General features: G+C 45.6%; 1 protein-coding gene across 4 annotated transcripts in view; it reads right to left on the bottom strand.

Annotated features, from left to right (window-relative positions):
* SYN3 (synapsin III) overlaps positions 1–13921 on the bottom strand; it is a 263138-nt gene that overhangs the window by 13358 nt on the left and 235859 nt on the right. For all 4 annotated transcript variants that reach the window (XM_030040449.1, XM_030040451.2, XM_030040452.2 and 1 more), the window contains 3 exons: positions 11714–11856; positions 6788–6862; positions 3317–3419 (listed from right to left, as the gene is read on the bottom strand). In XM_030040449.1, the coding sequence (XP_029896309.1) occupies positions 3317–3419; positions 6788–6862; positions 11714–11856 (321 nt within the window). The remainder of the gene's footprint in view (positions 1–3316; positions 3420–6787; positions 6863–11713; positions 11857–13921) is intronic.

The raw sequence follows: 13921 nt of genomic DNA, 5'->3' as shown, positions 1-13921 counted from the left end.
CCAAGGTCAGTAGCTGCTCCTGATGCAGCTGCTGTTGCCTGATAAGGTGTACGAGGGGGGGAGCGGAAAGCAGCCGGGCAGAGAAGAGACTCAGGAAAACCCTATCCCGGTCCTCCCCCTGCGCCTATCTGACACTGAGGCCTGAAGGCTGGACTTGTTATTCCATGCTCTGATGTGCAAGAGCAGAGTGTTAGGTGATTTTTAGGGAAGGAAGGAAGGAAACAGATGATTAGATGTATCAGAAGAAATTATATGGCAGTGCTAAAGGGACAGGCAGGGCTTCTTGCAGGGCAGCAAGGCATATGTCTAGTAACACAGCTTAGCTCTATGGCAGGTAGGGCTTAGCTGATGCAGGAGGAAGAATAAATCACATGGATCATTTTTCTTGCCCTCTACTCGCTCCGTATTTGTCAGCATAACAGACATGTGGAAAAGGGTTAGATTACCAAAAAAAAGGGTGGGGGAAGATTATTAAACCATACATGCTGCTGAGCTCTTTTGAGAATCTGGCTGCTAACAGTGGTACTGAACTTGCACCGTTTTGAGGATCTGGTCTTCTGATCAAGTGCTGACTATTCATGCTGAATATTTCCTTAAAGTGACAAAGTTCATTAAAGCAGAAGGAAAAGAAGTACCAGCATTTACCATGAAATTCACAGCTGTTTTAATAGAATGAAACTTTAAAGAAATCTATTGATTTCTTCAAAGTTTTCAATACAAGCCATGAAAATGGTACATAAATGTGCTAGTGCTTCAAAAGGGCAGAAACGTACTAGATTCTGCTGTTTGCCATGGGAAAAGAAAAGAAGGTGAAGTTCAAGTAACAGCAAATACCATGGGTGCAAGATTACTCTTGTGTTCGGTTGATAACTCATCTGTCTTAATCTGATGATTCTGTTTGCAACAAACCACTGTGATAAATCTCAGTTCATAGAACTGCCCATCACTACCTCTGCGAATCTTTCCTAGAGAGCTGCTTTGCACTGTGAAAATTAATTACTGCCTGCAATTGCATTGTGCAAATTCCTTATTTGTTCAGCCCGTTTAGGCGTGCTTTCTTGTAAAATGTCACAGCACACTGTTCCTTCTCACCAAGAAAAATACAACTGTCGCACTGTCAAATAACTTTTTTCTCCCACTATCAAAAGAAAAAAGCAAAATAAAGGATCAGTTTCAGACCAAGAAAAGTACCCCAGAGTGTAGGCTGGAGGCAATTAATTACTTGTCAGCATCTCCCTCAGATCTGCATAAAGTAGAAAAGGTGCCTGTTTGGCTTTGTTCTGCTCTTTGTATTGCACTGCTCTACTCCTTTCCCGACAATGTCCATCAGCCTGGTGTCTGAATGCCTGCTAGATATTGGTACATCAGGTCTGCTCAATCATGTTCTCTGCTGGGATAATTCAGCATGACCCATCTGAAGTTGGTGTGTTTCTTCTGATTTGTGTCATATTAGATCTATTGCTTTTTACCTTGGTCTCAGAGAGTGGAGTATTAGCGTGCATTTCTCTCTGTGTGCAAGCTGATGATGGCTGTTAGCGTACGGATGTGCTTTTCATCCAGTCAGTCACACACGGGGGCAGATGTGAAAACCCAGAGGTATACCCAGACAGAGGCATATAACCCTTAAGCACAGAATTAGCCGTGTGTGCACGTACATGGGCTTATGTGCAAGAATCGATGCAGCGATATGAAAACCACATCTCACATCTGAACATGTAAGGACACAGTCCACATGTCCTTGCAGTCGTCTCTAGCAAGACTGCTTTCTTGCTCTTCCTTTCTTAGCTACATGTGCATAGAGATATAAAAGTGCACGGCAAGGAGACGGTCTGCTCTGGGGGATGCTGATGAATTACATACAGGAGCAGACCCATCAGCCGTGGCCCCATCACTTCGGGAAAGACGGAGGCTCGCCAGCGCTTGGTTGCTGGCAGCACGCTTATATCACATGGCCTTTGACAGGTCACTGCTCCCCAGAGAGCGGATACATAATGCAGGAATGCACAGTTGCTGGAGGGCTCATGTGGTTCTCATCAGCATCCCAACCCTCAGCGGGTGGGACTGCTCTCCCACACATAGCTTTCCAGTGTGTCAGCACCCCTGCATGAAGCCATAGGCTGGCTCTGCTCATCTTCCTCAGCTGGCCTGTGTTGGTGGAGTTTACAGCAGGTCAGATGCTGTGCCTTCTTGAGTCACATAGTGACAGAGGCACTTGCTTACTTGCCAGATTTTCTCTCCCCCAGAGCGTCTCTTAAGTTTCCACTTTGATTTTCTGGCCATCTTTTCCTTCTCTGCCCTGTTAGGATGACCCGAACGTGCTATTTACCCCACTCCCACATCTGCCGCCTGGCCTGGCGAGGAGCACGTTGAACTTTAGCTCTTAGAGCCACAGTCTGTCTAGCTCTGAACACAAAAGTTTGTAGTCCACACTGCCCATAGTAACACTGTGCTGCTTTGTCTTGCTGGTCTGCCACTGTAGTGAATGCTGTCTGGGCAAAAGATTTTAGAAAATACACCTGTTCTTTAAATTAAATTGTTCCTGATACTTATGGACCTTTTTGCTACACTCATTTATTTTACTCCTTTAAATTAGATGCAGCTAGGATTTTTGTTACTGAATTTCCCTTTAAAGTGATTGGAGAGTGACAGGTTCATTCAGAGAGAAACTGAGATTTTTAATGGACTGAATCACCTGCCGGACCTCTGTGTAGATAATTGGGGAAGGTTAACATGACTAACATGCTAGCATCATCTGGTGCCTGAATTCAGGTTGGGCTGAATATGAGCATGTTTGTTCATGATGCTGTTGATCCCTACTAGCAGCTATGGGAGATGTATCAGCTTTGCAAGTGCTTAGCCTAGGAAGGATGGTTCTGGGGCACTGGTGCAGAGACATACCAAACTATGGATGCTGCCAGCAACACTTGCAGGCTGTTATGTGCTTGATAAGAAGGCAGCTTCACATCTGTCCCATGCTGGTAACATTCTGCACTGTGGGTATTTATCAGCTGGAAAGCTGGGGTGGCCAAGCAGTCTGTGGCTCTCCATTTCCTTTCACAGTCCACATTGAGAAATGAAGGCACTTCAGTCCTGACACTTTGCTGCATATCTGCCAGTTTAGCTGGGACTCTAAATCAGTTTCTTGCGTATCGGCGGGCCACAGCTTGGAGGATACAGGTGGGCACGGAGGAGCAGTGACTGCTGGACCACGCACCCAGGGACAAGCGAGCACATTGGTGCATGTGAACTCTGAGGGAGCGTGTTTGCAGATACGCTTCCCAAAGGAGACTTGCATTCAGGTTCCCCATGCTCTCACCTCAATGATATAGTCTTTTCCATCTTTGCTGTGGACAGCTTTGACAGCGCAGATGTCAAGACCTCCAAACATTTCTGCGCAGGCGTCTGCCCAGAGTCTGTACCTGCAGAAACCACAGAAGCATGGCCTAGGATTAGCTGTCATTAGGTAGTCCACCAAATACAGCCTCGCGTCCCGCTGCCCACAGGAGCACAAAGAGATTCGGGAGCCCTTTTTATCACAAGGCATATTTCACACACTTTGCTGCATCATTGCCTCCCTCTCTTGCAAGGGAGATGGAGCAAAAAAAAGAATCTTGCCTAAAGCTTCCCTTCATTTCAGATTGTTTCAATCCTGCCCTCAAAGCCACCTTAAAATGTTTCTTTCCTTCCTTGGTGTTTACATCAGATCTCCAGTTGGTTGTCATTTAGCCAAGCTATAAATATTTAGCTCATTTAATCTCCCAGTAGTGTTGGCCCCTTGGCGTTTTTATTGGCTTTGCCTGAAAGCCCTCCATTATGCAGGCAGCTTTCTCCTGATAAGACATCCTGCACATTGGGGATGGAATAAGATCGGAAAGCGAGTGCAGAATTTAGCAAGGAGTAGCCATCCCCTCCCTGATCTGTAACCCAGCAGCTCCTGCTTTTTTACAATTTACTCTTTCAATTTCATCCTTTAACAGTCTCCTGCCTCCCTTCTATCCCCTGGGCATTGCTTCTAGCCAGGCAGTCCCATCACGTGGACCAGGCACTGTTTTGTTAGAGGGAGAGCTACAGGCTGCAGCCCTTTTCTCTAGCCGTCCCAGGATGGGAACGTGAGCTGGTGCCCCCTTAGCTATCCTGACGCCAGAGGAGGAGAGAGAATGACAAGAGGCGTATTATGGGGGGACCGCATCCCCCCGCTGTGGAAACGAGGAGGGAATGAGGTGGCCTGGTTTTATTTCCTGTGCAGCTGTGCCGCAGTCCTGACCATTTCAATAAAAATAATCTCAGAACAGCAGATCTGTAAGCAGGACTATGACAAGATGCGGAGAGGGGAGGGAAGGCCACGGTCTCATGAAAACACTGACATTTTGCAGACCCTACAGGGACTGGGAAAAGAGCTGTTCTGGCCAAAGAACAAGCTTATGTCCTTGAAGCCAGACAGAGTCCCCATAGCTTGACAATATAATGATCAGCTTGTGTGAACACAACGTCTGTGGGAAGAAACAAGAATATGGCTTATATGACTACCGGTGCTCTCTTATCCCTAATGAGGAGACCGAGCACATATGCCCCAGCCCCCCTGAGGAAAACAGAACCCGAAGAGGAGTCACTAGCATAAGGAGGAGGAGAACTATGGACCCCACGAGGCAGGCAGGAGGCACGGCGAGCCCCCCTCGTGCACTGCCGTGGCCCCACACCCCGGGACACCGTGGTGGGAACCACCTCTCTTCCTGAGGGACGTCTCTAGGTGTCTGGGTTCAGCAGCCAAGCTCAGGGAATTGTTGCCCGTGCCAGAGACCCTGATAGCTACATGTCTTTAACGTTGCTGGCCCTAGGTGAGCACTGGGAGGTGTCAAGGCTGCTGGGGTGGACAGAAGAGCATATTTATGCATATGCATCGGGGTAGCATTTGCAGAGGATTTACTGCCATTTTGCCTAGTATTACCTGAACTTGTCAGTCCTTTGGGCTACTGTTCAGTACAGTAGGTGCTTCAGGTTGCTCCTACTCATCAGAACATTTCAGCACGCTCCTGCCTTGTTGCATGCACTGACGACTCATGGATTTCAATGGGATTTGTTGCATTTATGGCTGGATAAGGCTAGAGTGGTGAATTGTGGTACTACAGTTATAAAATGAACCTTCAAAATGCAGCGTGCCAGGCTGGCAGGAACCTGGGTTTTAGTCCTACAACACTGCAATGAGGGAATGTCTACCCTTCGTCTCTCTAGCTTTAGCTGTGTTAAAAACAACTGGGATGCATAATAATGTGCAGTTCCCACAGTCCTATTAGGGTCTTGCAGAGTCACCTTCAGCATCTGATTTGGGGCTTGGCTTGGCTTCCCTGTTTCACAGAAGTAAAGGTGCAGAAGGGACCTTAGATGATCAGTTGCACAACTCATACCCCAAAGAGGAGACATTTCTTTAATCTGGTCCAAAAGAGTGCAGAGATTCCCCATGTCCTCCAGGCAATCCATTTCTGTGCTATGCAATCCTTACCATTAGGAAATACAGGAAATGTTCAAACGAACCTTTTCTGCTATAATTTAAGCCCATTATTTCTTACACTACTGTACTAGTAATATAAGGAGTGAGTAATGCCCTATTAGTAGCCTTTTACATATTTGAAGAGCTTGTGCCCTGTAAGTTTTTTCATCTTTGGATTGAAGTGGTGCTCAGCTTGTGGACAACTTCTTCCAGCTCTGTGACAGCTAATGAAGGAAAGCGAACCTCTGCACTCCAGGCATAGATTCATTATGCATGAGTCTACACCTCTACCGGAAAAATATCAGTGGTCTGCTAGCTGAAAAAGGTGGAAAAATTTTTCAATTGTTTGCAGTTTTTGCATGCTTTTCTCATAGGCTGATTATGTTTTCTTTGAGTGTTCCCTTTATTGTCCTTTGGGCTTTCTGCAGCTCCTTGCTATCTCTCTTCAGATGTGGTGCCCAAACCTGGACAGAGTCAGAATTAATCGTGATCCTGACAAATTGGAGGTATAATCTGAAAAAATCTTAGATTCACTAGGGATGAGTGCCTACACGTGATTTATGGATTCTATAAATCTATGAATAATCTACTTAAATAGGATGGAGAAGAAGTGACTTGATAGCAGTTCTGCAGAATACAGTTTGGGAGTTACAGCAAAACTTAAGTTACCACGTCAACAATGTCATGCAGTTGCAGTATTAGCAAATATCACAGTGATTTCAATATATGGAAGTACAATCTGCAAATTTTAGTCTGTAAAATGCTTGAGGCAATTCCTTCTGCTGTGTTCAGCAGTGAGAAGACCTTAGCTAAAACAGTGTCCACTTTGGGGAGACTAATGCAAAAAAGTGCTTTCAACACTTCAGCTGACAGATTTTTCCCTCTTTTGAGCAGAAGAAAAACACTTTTCTGTGTCTGCCTCTCATTAGTAATGTACTTAGAATAACTTCTTGTTACTTCTTGTTTTGTGCTGTGACCTTTCTGATTTTATCCGTACATGTTTGTGCTCATGTGCTTGACCTTCGCATGCTGGTCTTGTTTCCTGTGGCTACATTCACTAAAGATCTAATGATTTAGCAATGTTGGTCTCTAGCTGTACTTCCAGTCTGTTCTCCAAAATAGGACAGTTTGCCTTTGTGCCCTTAGTATTTTTTTAAGGAAACACTCGGTCTTTTAAACTCCTTTATCCAGCCTCCCGGGAGACCTCACTTACCATTTCCCTCAATTAACCAAAGTCTGAAACACAATTCCTCCCTTCTAACCCAAGAATAGCTAATACTGTCTTGAAACCCTCTTCCTTACCTCTCTGTCATTGCGATCTGTTCTAGCATCGCAGAACCTGTGTTTGCCTTCCAGTTTCCAGAGATGGACGTCCTCCTAGGAAAACAAACCAAAAACGTAACCGGAACATGAAAATACACTCCTGCCCCATCCTCCCTCATACTGTAGTCCTTATTCTTGACTCAGTCCTTGTACAGGAGGGGATGAGGCGAGGTTTCTTCCTCACAGAAGCCTTTGCAAATCCTGCCTCAACAACACTCCATACAGGATATGTTGTTCAGACTCATGAAAAACTGAATGAGGAGTTAGACAGGGAAATCTCCAAGGAATCTTGAGTACACATCAAGCTCTGTGAGTACTTACTTTCTTTATACATCAGGCCCAGGAGAGCTGAAATGTCTGTAGAAGATCTCTGGGATAATCACCTTTGTGTTCTGCAATGGGTAGCATCCTCCATCCATGAAAGAGCGACTCTCCAGGCAAACATCTGCCCGAGCAGCTTCACAAATGTCAGCTCTGACATTCTGGGTCTCCTTAACTTTGATTTCAATTGTACTGGTGTCATAGAATGTATGATTATACCCTCTTTTCACTGACTTTTCATTGACCTGTCTGTGGCTCACTGTGTCTGGACTTGGAAAATTTATAATTGCAAAATTGTTGGAGTCTTGTTAGCTGCAACTGATGGTTAATTTCCAAAAAAGGTACTGTTGCTGGCAAATCCTGGGTTTCACCATCATCCATCAAGAGGTGAAAATTTTCCTTTTCTTGACCTTAGGCACAAGGCAGACCTTGGACAGCCTGCTGTGACAATACTGCGCAGATAACCCTGGCATAGTGTACAAGCTAGCACAAGTCAACAAGCTGACAGGATACATCCTTGCCAAAGAAGATTTAGGTAGAGATTTATGAGGGGAGTATGAAGTGTGATCCAACACTTCAACATGAGGTTTTGGGAACCCTCGCTGCCAGTTCTTTCACCTTTTCAACATGATGTGGAAAAGAGACTCTGAACTTGCAAAACTATGTGAAGCAGTGGTAATACTGATGTCCTGCTAGACTATAAACCTGGATCGTTATAGTTGACTACCTAAGGTTCCCCTTTACTCTGGTGAGGGACAGCCTGCAGTCCTTTTTCCATTTCTCTTCTAAAGTGGTATGTATAGGTCCTGTGAAATTTAAATGGTCTTTGTAACCATATTTAAAGGAGTAGGAGGGGGGCCAAAGGAGCATGATTACTGGGTTGAATAACTGTGTTTCTGTATAGTTGACTCTTGTCCCGTGTTCCCTTCACCCAACATCCATCTTCCTGCCCTACGTCCTAAGCAAAAGAATGGATTCCTCCTCAAGCTTTGACTGTTATGACTGCTTTGATGGCCTGTAAGGTCAGTGTTCAACCCTCAGCCTCTCTTTTTCTTTTGACATGGGATTCTTAGGGTTACATTTTTCAGTTCTGCAATGGGAAGAACCACTCTTTATTAACATTTAGGTTCAGAAAATTGCCCTGCAGTGGCAGATGGCATCCAGAATCCCATTAGTACTGATGAGAACTCCTGGAGTCTGATTAGTGGCAAGATGATTGGATATCAGTGTTTAGAAAATGTGCCTGGCATACCAAATGTAAGCAGCTGTGTTGTCCCTAAGAAAACCACACCACAGCTATACGGTTTTACAAGGAAAATTGATGTGGGAAAGCTCCCAAAATTAGAACTCTGCTCTAGCTGTTGGGCTGATTGGTTTGACTTGTTTATGCCTACCCATCTCCAGCAAATACTGGGCATAAGATATAAAATATTTCTCTCAGCTGTATCCTTAACTTTCCTGTTAGGGAACTTTCCTGCTTAAAATAAAAAAGCTTCCTTTGAAGCCCTCCGGACCAGTGACCAAATTCCTACACCCCAGCCTCTGTCAAGATCACTCCCTGCCAAGCATGTCGGAGCAGTTCATGTGTCAAGTGTGCCAGCAAATTCTTCTTCTTCTTCTTCTTCTTTTTTCTTTCCCTTTTTGTATTCAACCTGAATACAGAAAGGAGACTGAAGACAAAAATCTTTCCCTAAGGATGCTCTGCCTCAAACCCCATTTCTCTCAGGGAATGAAAGTCTGCTTGCAATCATCCTAAACATCAGGGTGCCACAACAGTGTACAGTCAGTACCTTAAAGGAAAGGGCCCCAGGCTTTTAGGGATCAGTTGATGAAGCAGATCTGTGACCAAGACACCTTCAGCATTGCTTAGGATAAGTGGATAGACTAGCAGATCATGGGCTGTTGGTGTCCTATACTCACCATCTCCAAGCTGGGCCATTTCAGTCTAAAAGTAGCTCTAGTTTAGACGCAGTTGGTGTTGTATCCCCTGCAGAGCATATTGAACTGCATTTGAGGTGACAAGATCAGAAGTCACGCTCATGAAACGAGAAAAGAACGGATATCACCCTCTTACTAAGAGCTGGTGGCAAGGAATATCCCACCCCTGAAAGTCAGCAGCTGCTGGCTTCATTCAAAGTGAACAATATTTCAGTCTTAACTGGAAATAATCCCTTTGTTTGCGCGCAGTTTGGGTGAGGGTGGAAGCGTTATTTCTGCGCCAATTTCCCCTGCCACATGAGCAGTATTCGTGTTTTCTCTTCACCAGTATTACAATGACAGTCAAATACCTTTGGTGGAATTTAAGGCATGTATCACATGCTGCTTATCTGCTGTTTTGAGACTGGCCCAAGGCATGGGCTAAGTAGGTGTTTGTTAGTAGTGTAAATCTGGAGTCACTGCACTGAAGTCAATGGGAAACTGAACTCAAGCCTTGGGTCATGGGCTGGAAGGAAGTGCATTGAACATCTGGGGTGGGGAGGAATGCATGAGTCACCCTGCAGCATCCTCCCTCTGGCAGATGCTTGGTGCAAAGTAAACATGTTCTGGAGAATTTCGGTACAGTCTTTTCTCAGAAAGAAGGGGGCTTGTAAAATCTATATGTGTGGGTGAAGGTATAAAAACACTGGGTAGATTCCATGGCTCACAGATCAAAGCAATTCGCTTAGTATGACACTACTGCAAATGCTGTAATTGCCTTTGAGGCTGAGATTTGCTAGCATGACTAATGATTTTGAGTCTTCTATTTGAGACACCAGTGAGAGCTCTGATATTTTGGGTGCTTTTACCTCTGTCCTTGGACACAGTAGGGACTTATTTATAACATAGAAATAACCTTCTGTTCTGCCTGATGCTGGGAGAGAGGAACAGCCCCCGATGGGACTGACTATACTGCTCTCCCAAGCTCACATCCATAAATGGCTCTCTCAATATAAGTCAACCTTCTGGGTTAGCAAGTCGCTGGGTGAATTTTGCTGTTTGCTTTCTTTGCTAATAAACTTCATTTCTCATTAAGGTGTTTCCCATTCATGGCTGTTTTCATGTGAAAACATTTTTCATTTAGCAAACAATTGTTTGCGCAGCTATATTCCCAAGTGGGATTAGCTCTTAGTGCGACTGCTTTCTTTCCTCAATCATCTGGTATTATTTCTGATCCCTGTCTGGATGAGTGCGAATAATAAACGGGGAAAGGATATGGTCAGGCTAACAGGGCCTTTGTTTCACTTAGAGGCAGGCTGGGAGCAGGCTCTGGAGCCAAGGCTGGGTAGGTTGGCAGGAATAGGGAATTTTAATTGATATTTTAAACCTTCCTTCCTTTGGCCAATTTGAGCCAGACTCCCTGAGATGTTAATGTAATATTAGGCAACTGTGCTATTGTTGACCCAATCAGATTTAAAACAAATTTTCTCTCATTGGGTTCACATGAAGTAGCCGAGTGTCCCACAAGTCCTTCCCATGAAGAATGTGACCAGTCATTATCTAGTTTACTTAAATACCTCTGTGCTAGGAATCCAACTGGGAATTTTAGGCGGCTATAGCTGAAAAATATGTGATCATGTACATTTGATTATCTTATTTAACTCTGTTTCACCAGAACTATGGCCTGGGGGTTTGTAAACATGGACCCAAAACTCACAGTGTTGTGGGTGTTAGGTAACATATGAAATTTATCTGGCGACCTGAAGAATGTACTGCTGGAGCTGTCTACTTATGCAGAATTTTGTGGCTGGATAAGAAGCTTCTGGAGAAGCTGTGCTATTTGGCTTTTCTCATCTACTGGTTTGCAGTAAGAAGAAACAGGTGTCTTTCTGATTCATGTGGTTACATCTTTAATTGAGCTTGACGACTACTGAAGTTTGGCTGAATGCTTTTTAATATTTTTAAACATACCAGTGTTGAAGGTTGTCTTCATGCCACCTCCCTCACTACCCCACGGGGCGGGGAGGAGCTTTGGGGCACCCACAGAAATGTGTCTCCTTCTCCTTTCCCTCCTTCGTACGCTTCAAGGAGCACACATGCAAAATGCCCCCAGAAACCCTGCATGCTGGCCAGGCTGAGGCCGTTCATACCCGGTGCTGTGCGCTCCTCGTGGCCTCGTGCTTGCGGTGCCGTGATCTCCAGCTGGGGAGAGGATGGGGTGTTGCTATGGGTCGGACACGGTAGGATTCCATGAGTTGCAGCTGGCTCAATCTTTTTTATTGTTTCCCGCAGGTGGGAAGGGGTGGGTTCAGTTCCCACTAGAGGGTATGGGGAGCTGGAGGATTTTGCTGGGAAAGATGAGCCCTTTGACAACAGGAGGGAGAGGTGATAGGTGATGGCAGAGCACAGTTGTTATAGTGGGAACTAACTGAATCTCAGAAACAGGTAGAGAGAGATTTACCTTCCAGAAACAATGAGCTGATGGTGAGTAATGGAGAAGATGACCGGTGGATGAGGGATCTGGGTTCAGAGGTGGGAGGAGAACAGAAGGGCTATTCTTCAAGGAAATTAAGTCAGCTTCCTACTCCTGCCCAGAGCAGACGCCGACTGAATCACATCCACAGCACTGTCTCCCCCCGTCTCACTCCGGCATAGCCACGCACTCACATGTAAGCCTTGTAGTTGCTGCCGATTTTCTGGATTCGGATGTCGTACTTGGAGTCAATGAACGGCTCGGCGGTGGCATAGGTTTTTGCCATGGCTACTATGCTGGCCATGTCCCGGAAGTCGTGCTGGTTCTCAACTTTGACCTTGATTGCCAAAATCCAGTGCAAAAGTGACAAGAGCAACAAGAACAGGAATACTTTGTGAGCAGAAATCATCTCCGCGCCTGAATAGCACAATGTCAGTTAAAACCCACACAGATGGAGCTGAGGACAGAGCAGGGATTGTGTGATTCAAAGACAGAAGTTCCCCAGACCAACCCAACCCAGAACAGATCAACCCCTTTCTCCTTCCTCATGCACAAGCCCTGGTAAACCTGGCACCAGGGAGGCAGCTAGACCTTTGCCCAGATGGCTCTTGCTAATGCTCATTGCTTTTATGACGCTTCAGAAAAGTATTTGATCTCTTAAGGGGCATTACTTCATTCCAACATTGGAACTGCTATTTCCCATATTGGGATGGATGAAAACCGAGTATTTTGGGTGGTCAGGAAATAGAAACCAATGCCAGGAAATCAACAAGAGAGCTGGTTGTCTGCCACCTCTAGGCTTCAGTTCCCTGGCATTTCATGTTAGCCCCCTCTAGACTTTCTTTGAGAAGTGGTGCAGGTCTCCCGGCTGGAAGCAAGCTCTGAAGGAAAAGGATGTCTCTGAGGGAGCCTGTGATTCTCGGGGAGATTTGTGTGAGCGTGATGCCATGGGCACGTGTGCGGGACAGCTGGTTAGGTGTTAGACTTGAGTCGCACTTGGAAATGTGCGGGGGGGGAGGGCAGTGGCCTATGAACTGGAGTTTTTCTGAGAAGCTGGCTTTTCACAAATTTGTATTCAGTTATGAGAAATGCTCTGTATCTTATCCAAAAAAAAAGAAAAAAAAAAAAAAAGGAAGAAAACAGGACCAAAACAGTAGAAGCTCTAATGATATGATCAAACCTCTACAAAAGCTCATTGATTCGGGAGAGGAAAACTGAACAAGCAGGTAATGAGAACATTGTGGACAACTTCACCTCATTCATACTATCAACCCCAGCCTTTAGTCTATTGGCAAAAACTTTTTTGGTGCATCAGAGAAACCCGTGCAAGTCTTGTTCCTTAGAGCCGGACGGATGCAGGAAGGGTGGGTTAATGGTGGAAAAAAGACCAAAACTGTGTGAAAAGGGTGAGCGAGTGAGTGACTTTCTTTATGTATTACCTACACTTTGTAGCTTAGTAACACTTCAAGACCACAGTTGGGGATTGTAATCCTGCTTTGCTAAGTGTCTACTCGCTCGTGACAACCGGTCAGTCTCTGCCCTAGAAGAGCTTCCCAGTTGCGTCACTGTGTGTGTTAAAGGAGGGTGATGCCAGACTATGTGGAGCCAGCTGAAGGAAATGTGTACAATGGTATTTGGTGTTTCTTTGCAAAGAACAAACAAGTGGTTTTACATATCTGCCTTCAACCATGAGAGGGCAGGAGCCATCTTCACTAGAGAACAGAGGACAAGCTTGTTGCTAACCTGTTTTACTCTGTTTAGATGGTTTTCTGTAAGCACCAGCCGCAACATAAGCCAAAGATGCAGCCACATCCTGATGCAGAAAAGCTCTTGAGAACTGGACAGGTTGTGGGGAAGATGAAAAGTGCAAGTAGTTTGACCCGTGACCATTTCTAGTTGCCTGAATAAGAAGAAAAAAGACCTAGTCTTTGCTTCTCCTTTTGCCGAATGCCAAATATCCCTAGTCCTCCTCCCTTTTGCTATGGTGAGGGCTGTGTTCTCGCTATTCAGGGACCGCTGAGAAAAGGAGCAGAGGAAGAGACAGTTGTCTGTGGGGTGGGAGGGTAGGAAAAAAAAAAGGAAATAACAAACACAAAGGGGATGTATAAAGGCAACCATTGCACGTCATCCAGGAGGAGCAGCCTTGCTCTGGGCTGTGTTGTTCCCCTCTATGTCTGAGTGGGGCTGCGTGCGGTGCTGGCTGCTCCTGGTGCGGCAGGGCAGGGTGAAGTGGTAGGAATGCCCCGGAGGCAGCGGGGGGGAGCAGGAGAGGGGAGCATCTCACATGGGGGGAGCCCCCAGCCTGGGCACGACTTGCAAAATACCAGGGGGAACAATGCGGGCTTTGTCAGGGCTGGGTACTTTTGTTGCACAGATAAGAGCTGCGCTGGGCTGAATGACAT

The sequence above is a fragment of the Aquila chrysaetos genome, chromosome 17 (genome assembly GCF_900496995.4).
Source record: "Aquila chrysaetos chrysaetos chromosome 17, bAquChr1.4, whole genome shotgun sequence".
Lineage (NCBI taxonomy): Eukaryota > Metazoa > Chordata > Aves > Accipitriformes > Accipitridae > Aquila > Aquila chrysaetos.
This window is presented reverse-complemented; position numbering and strand designations above follow the sequence as displayed.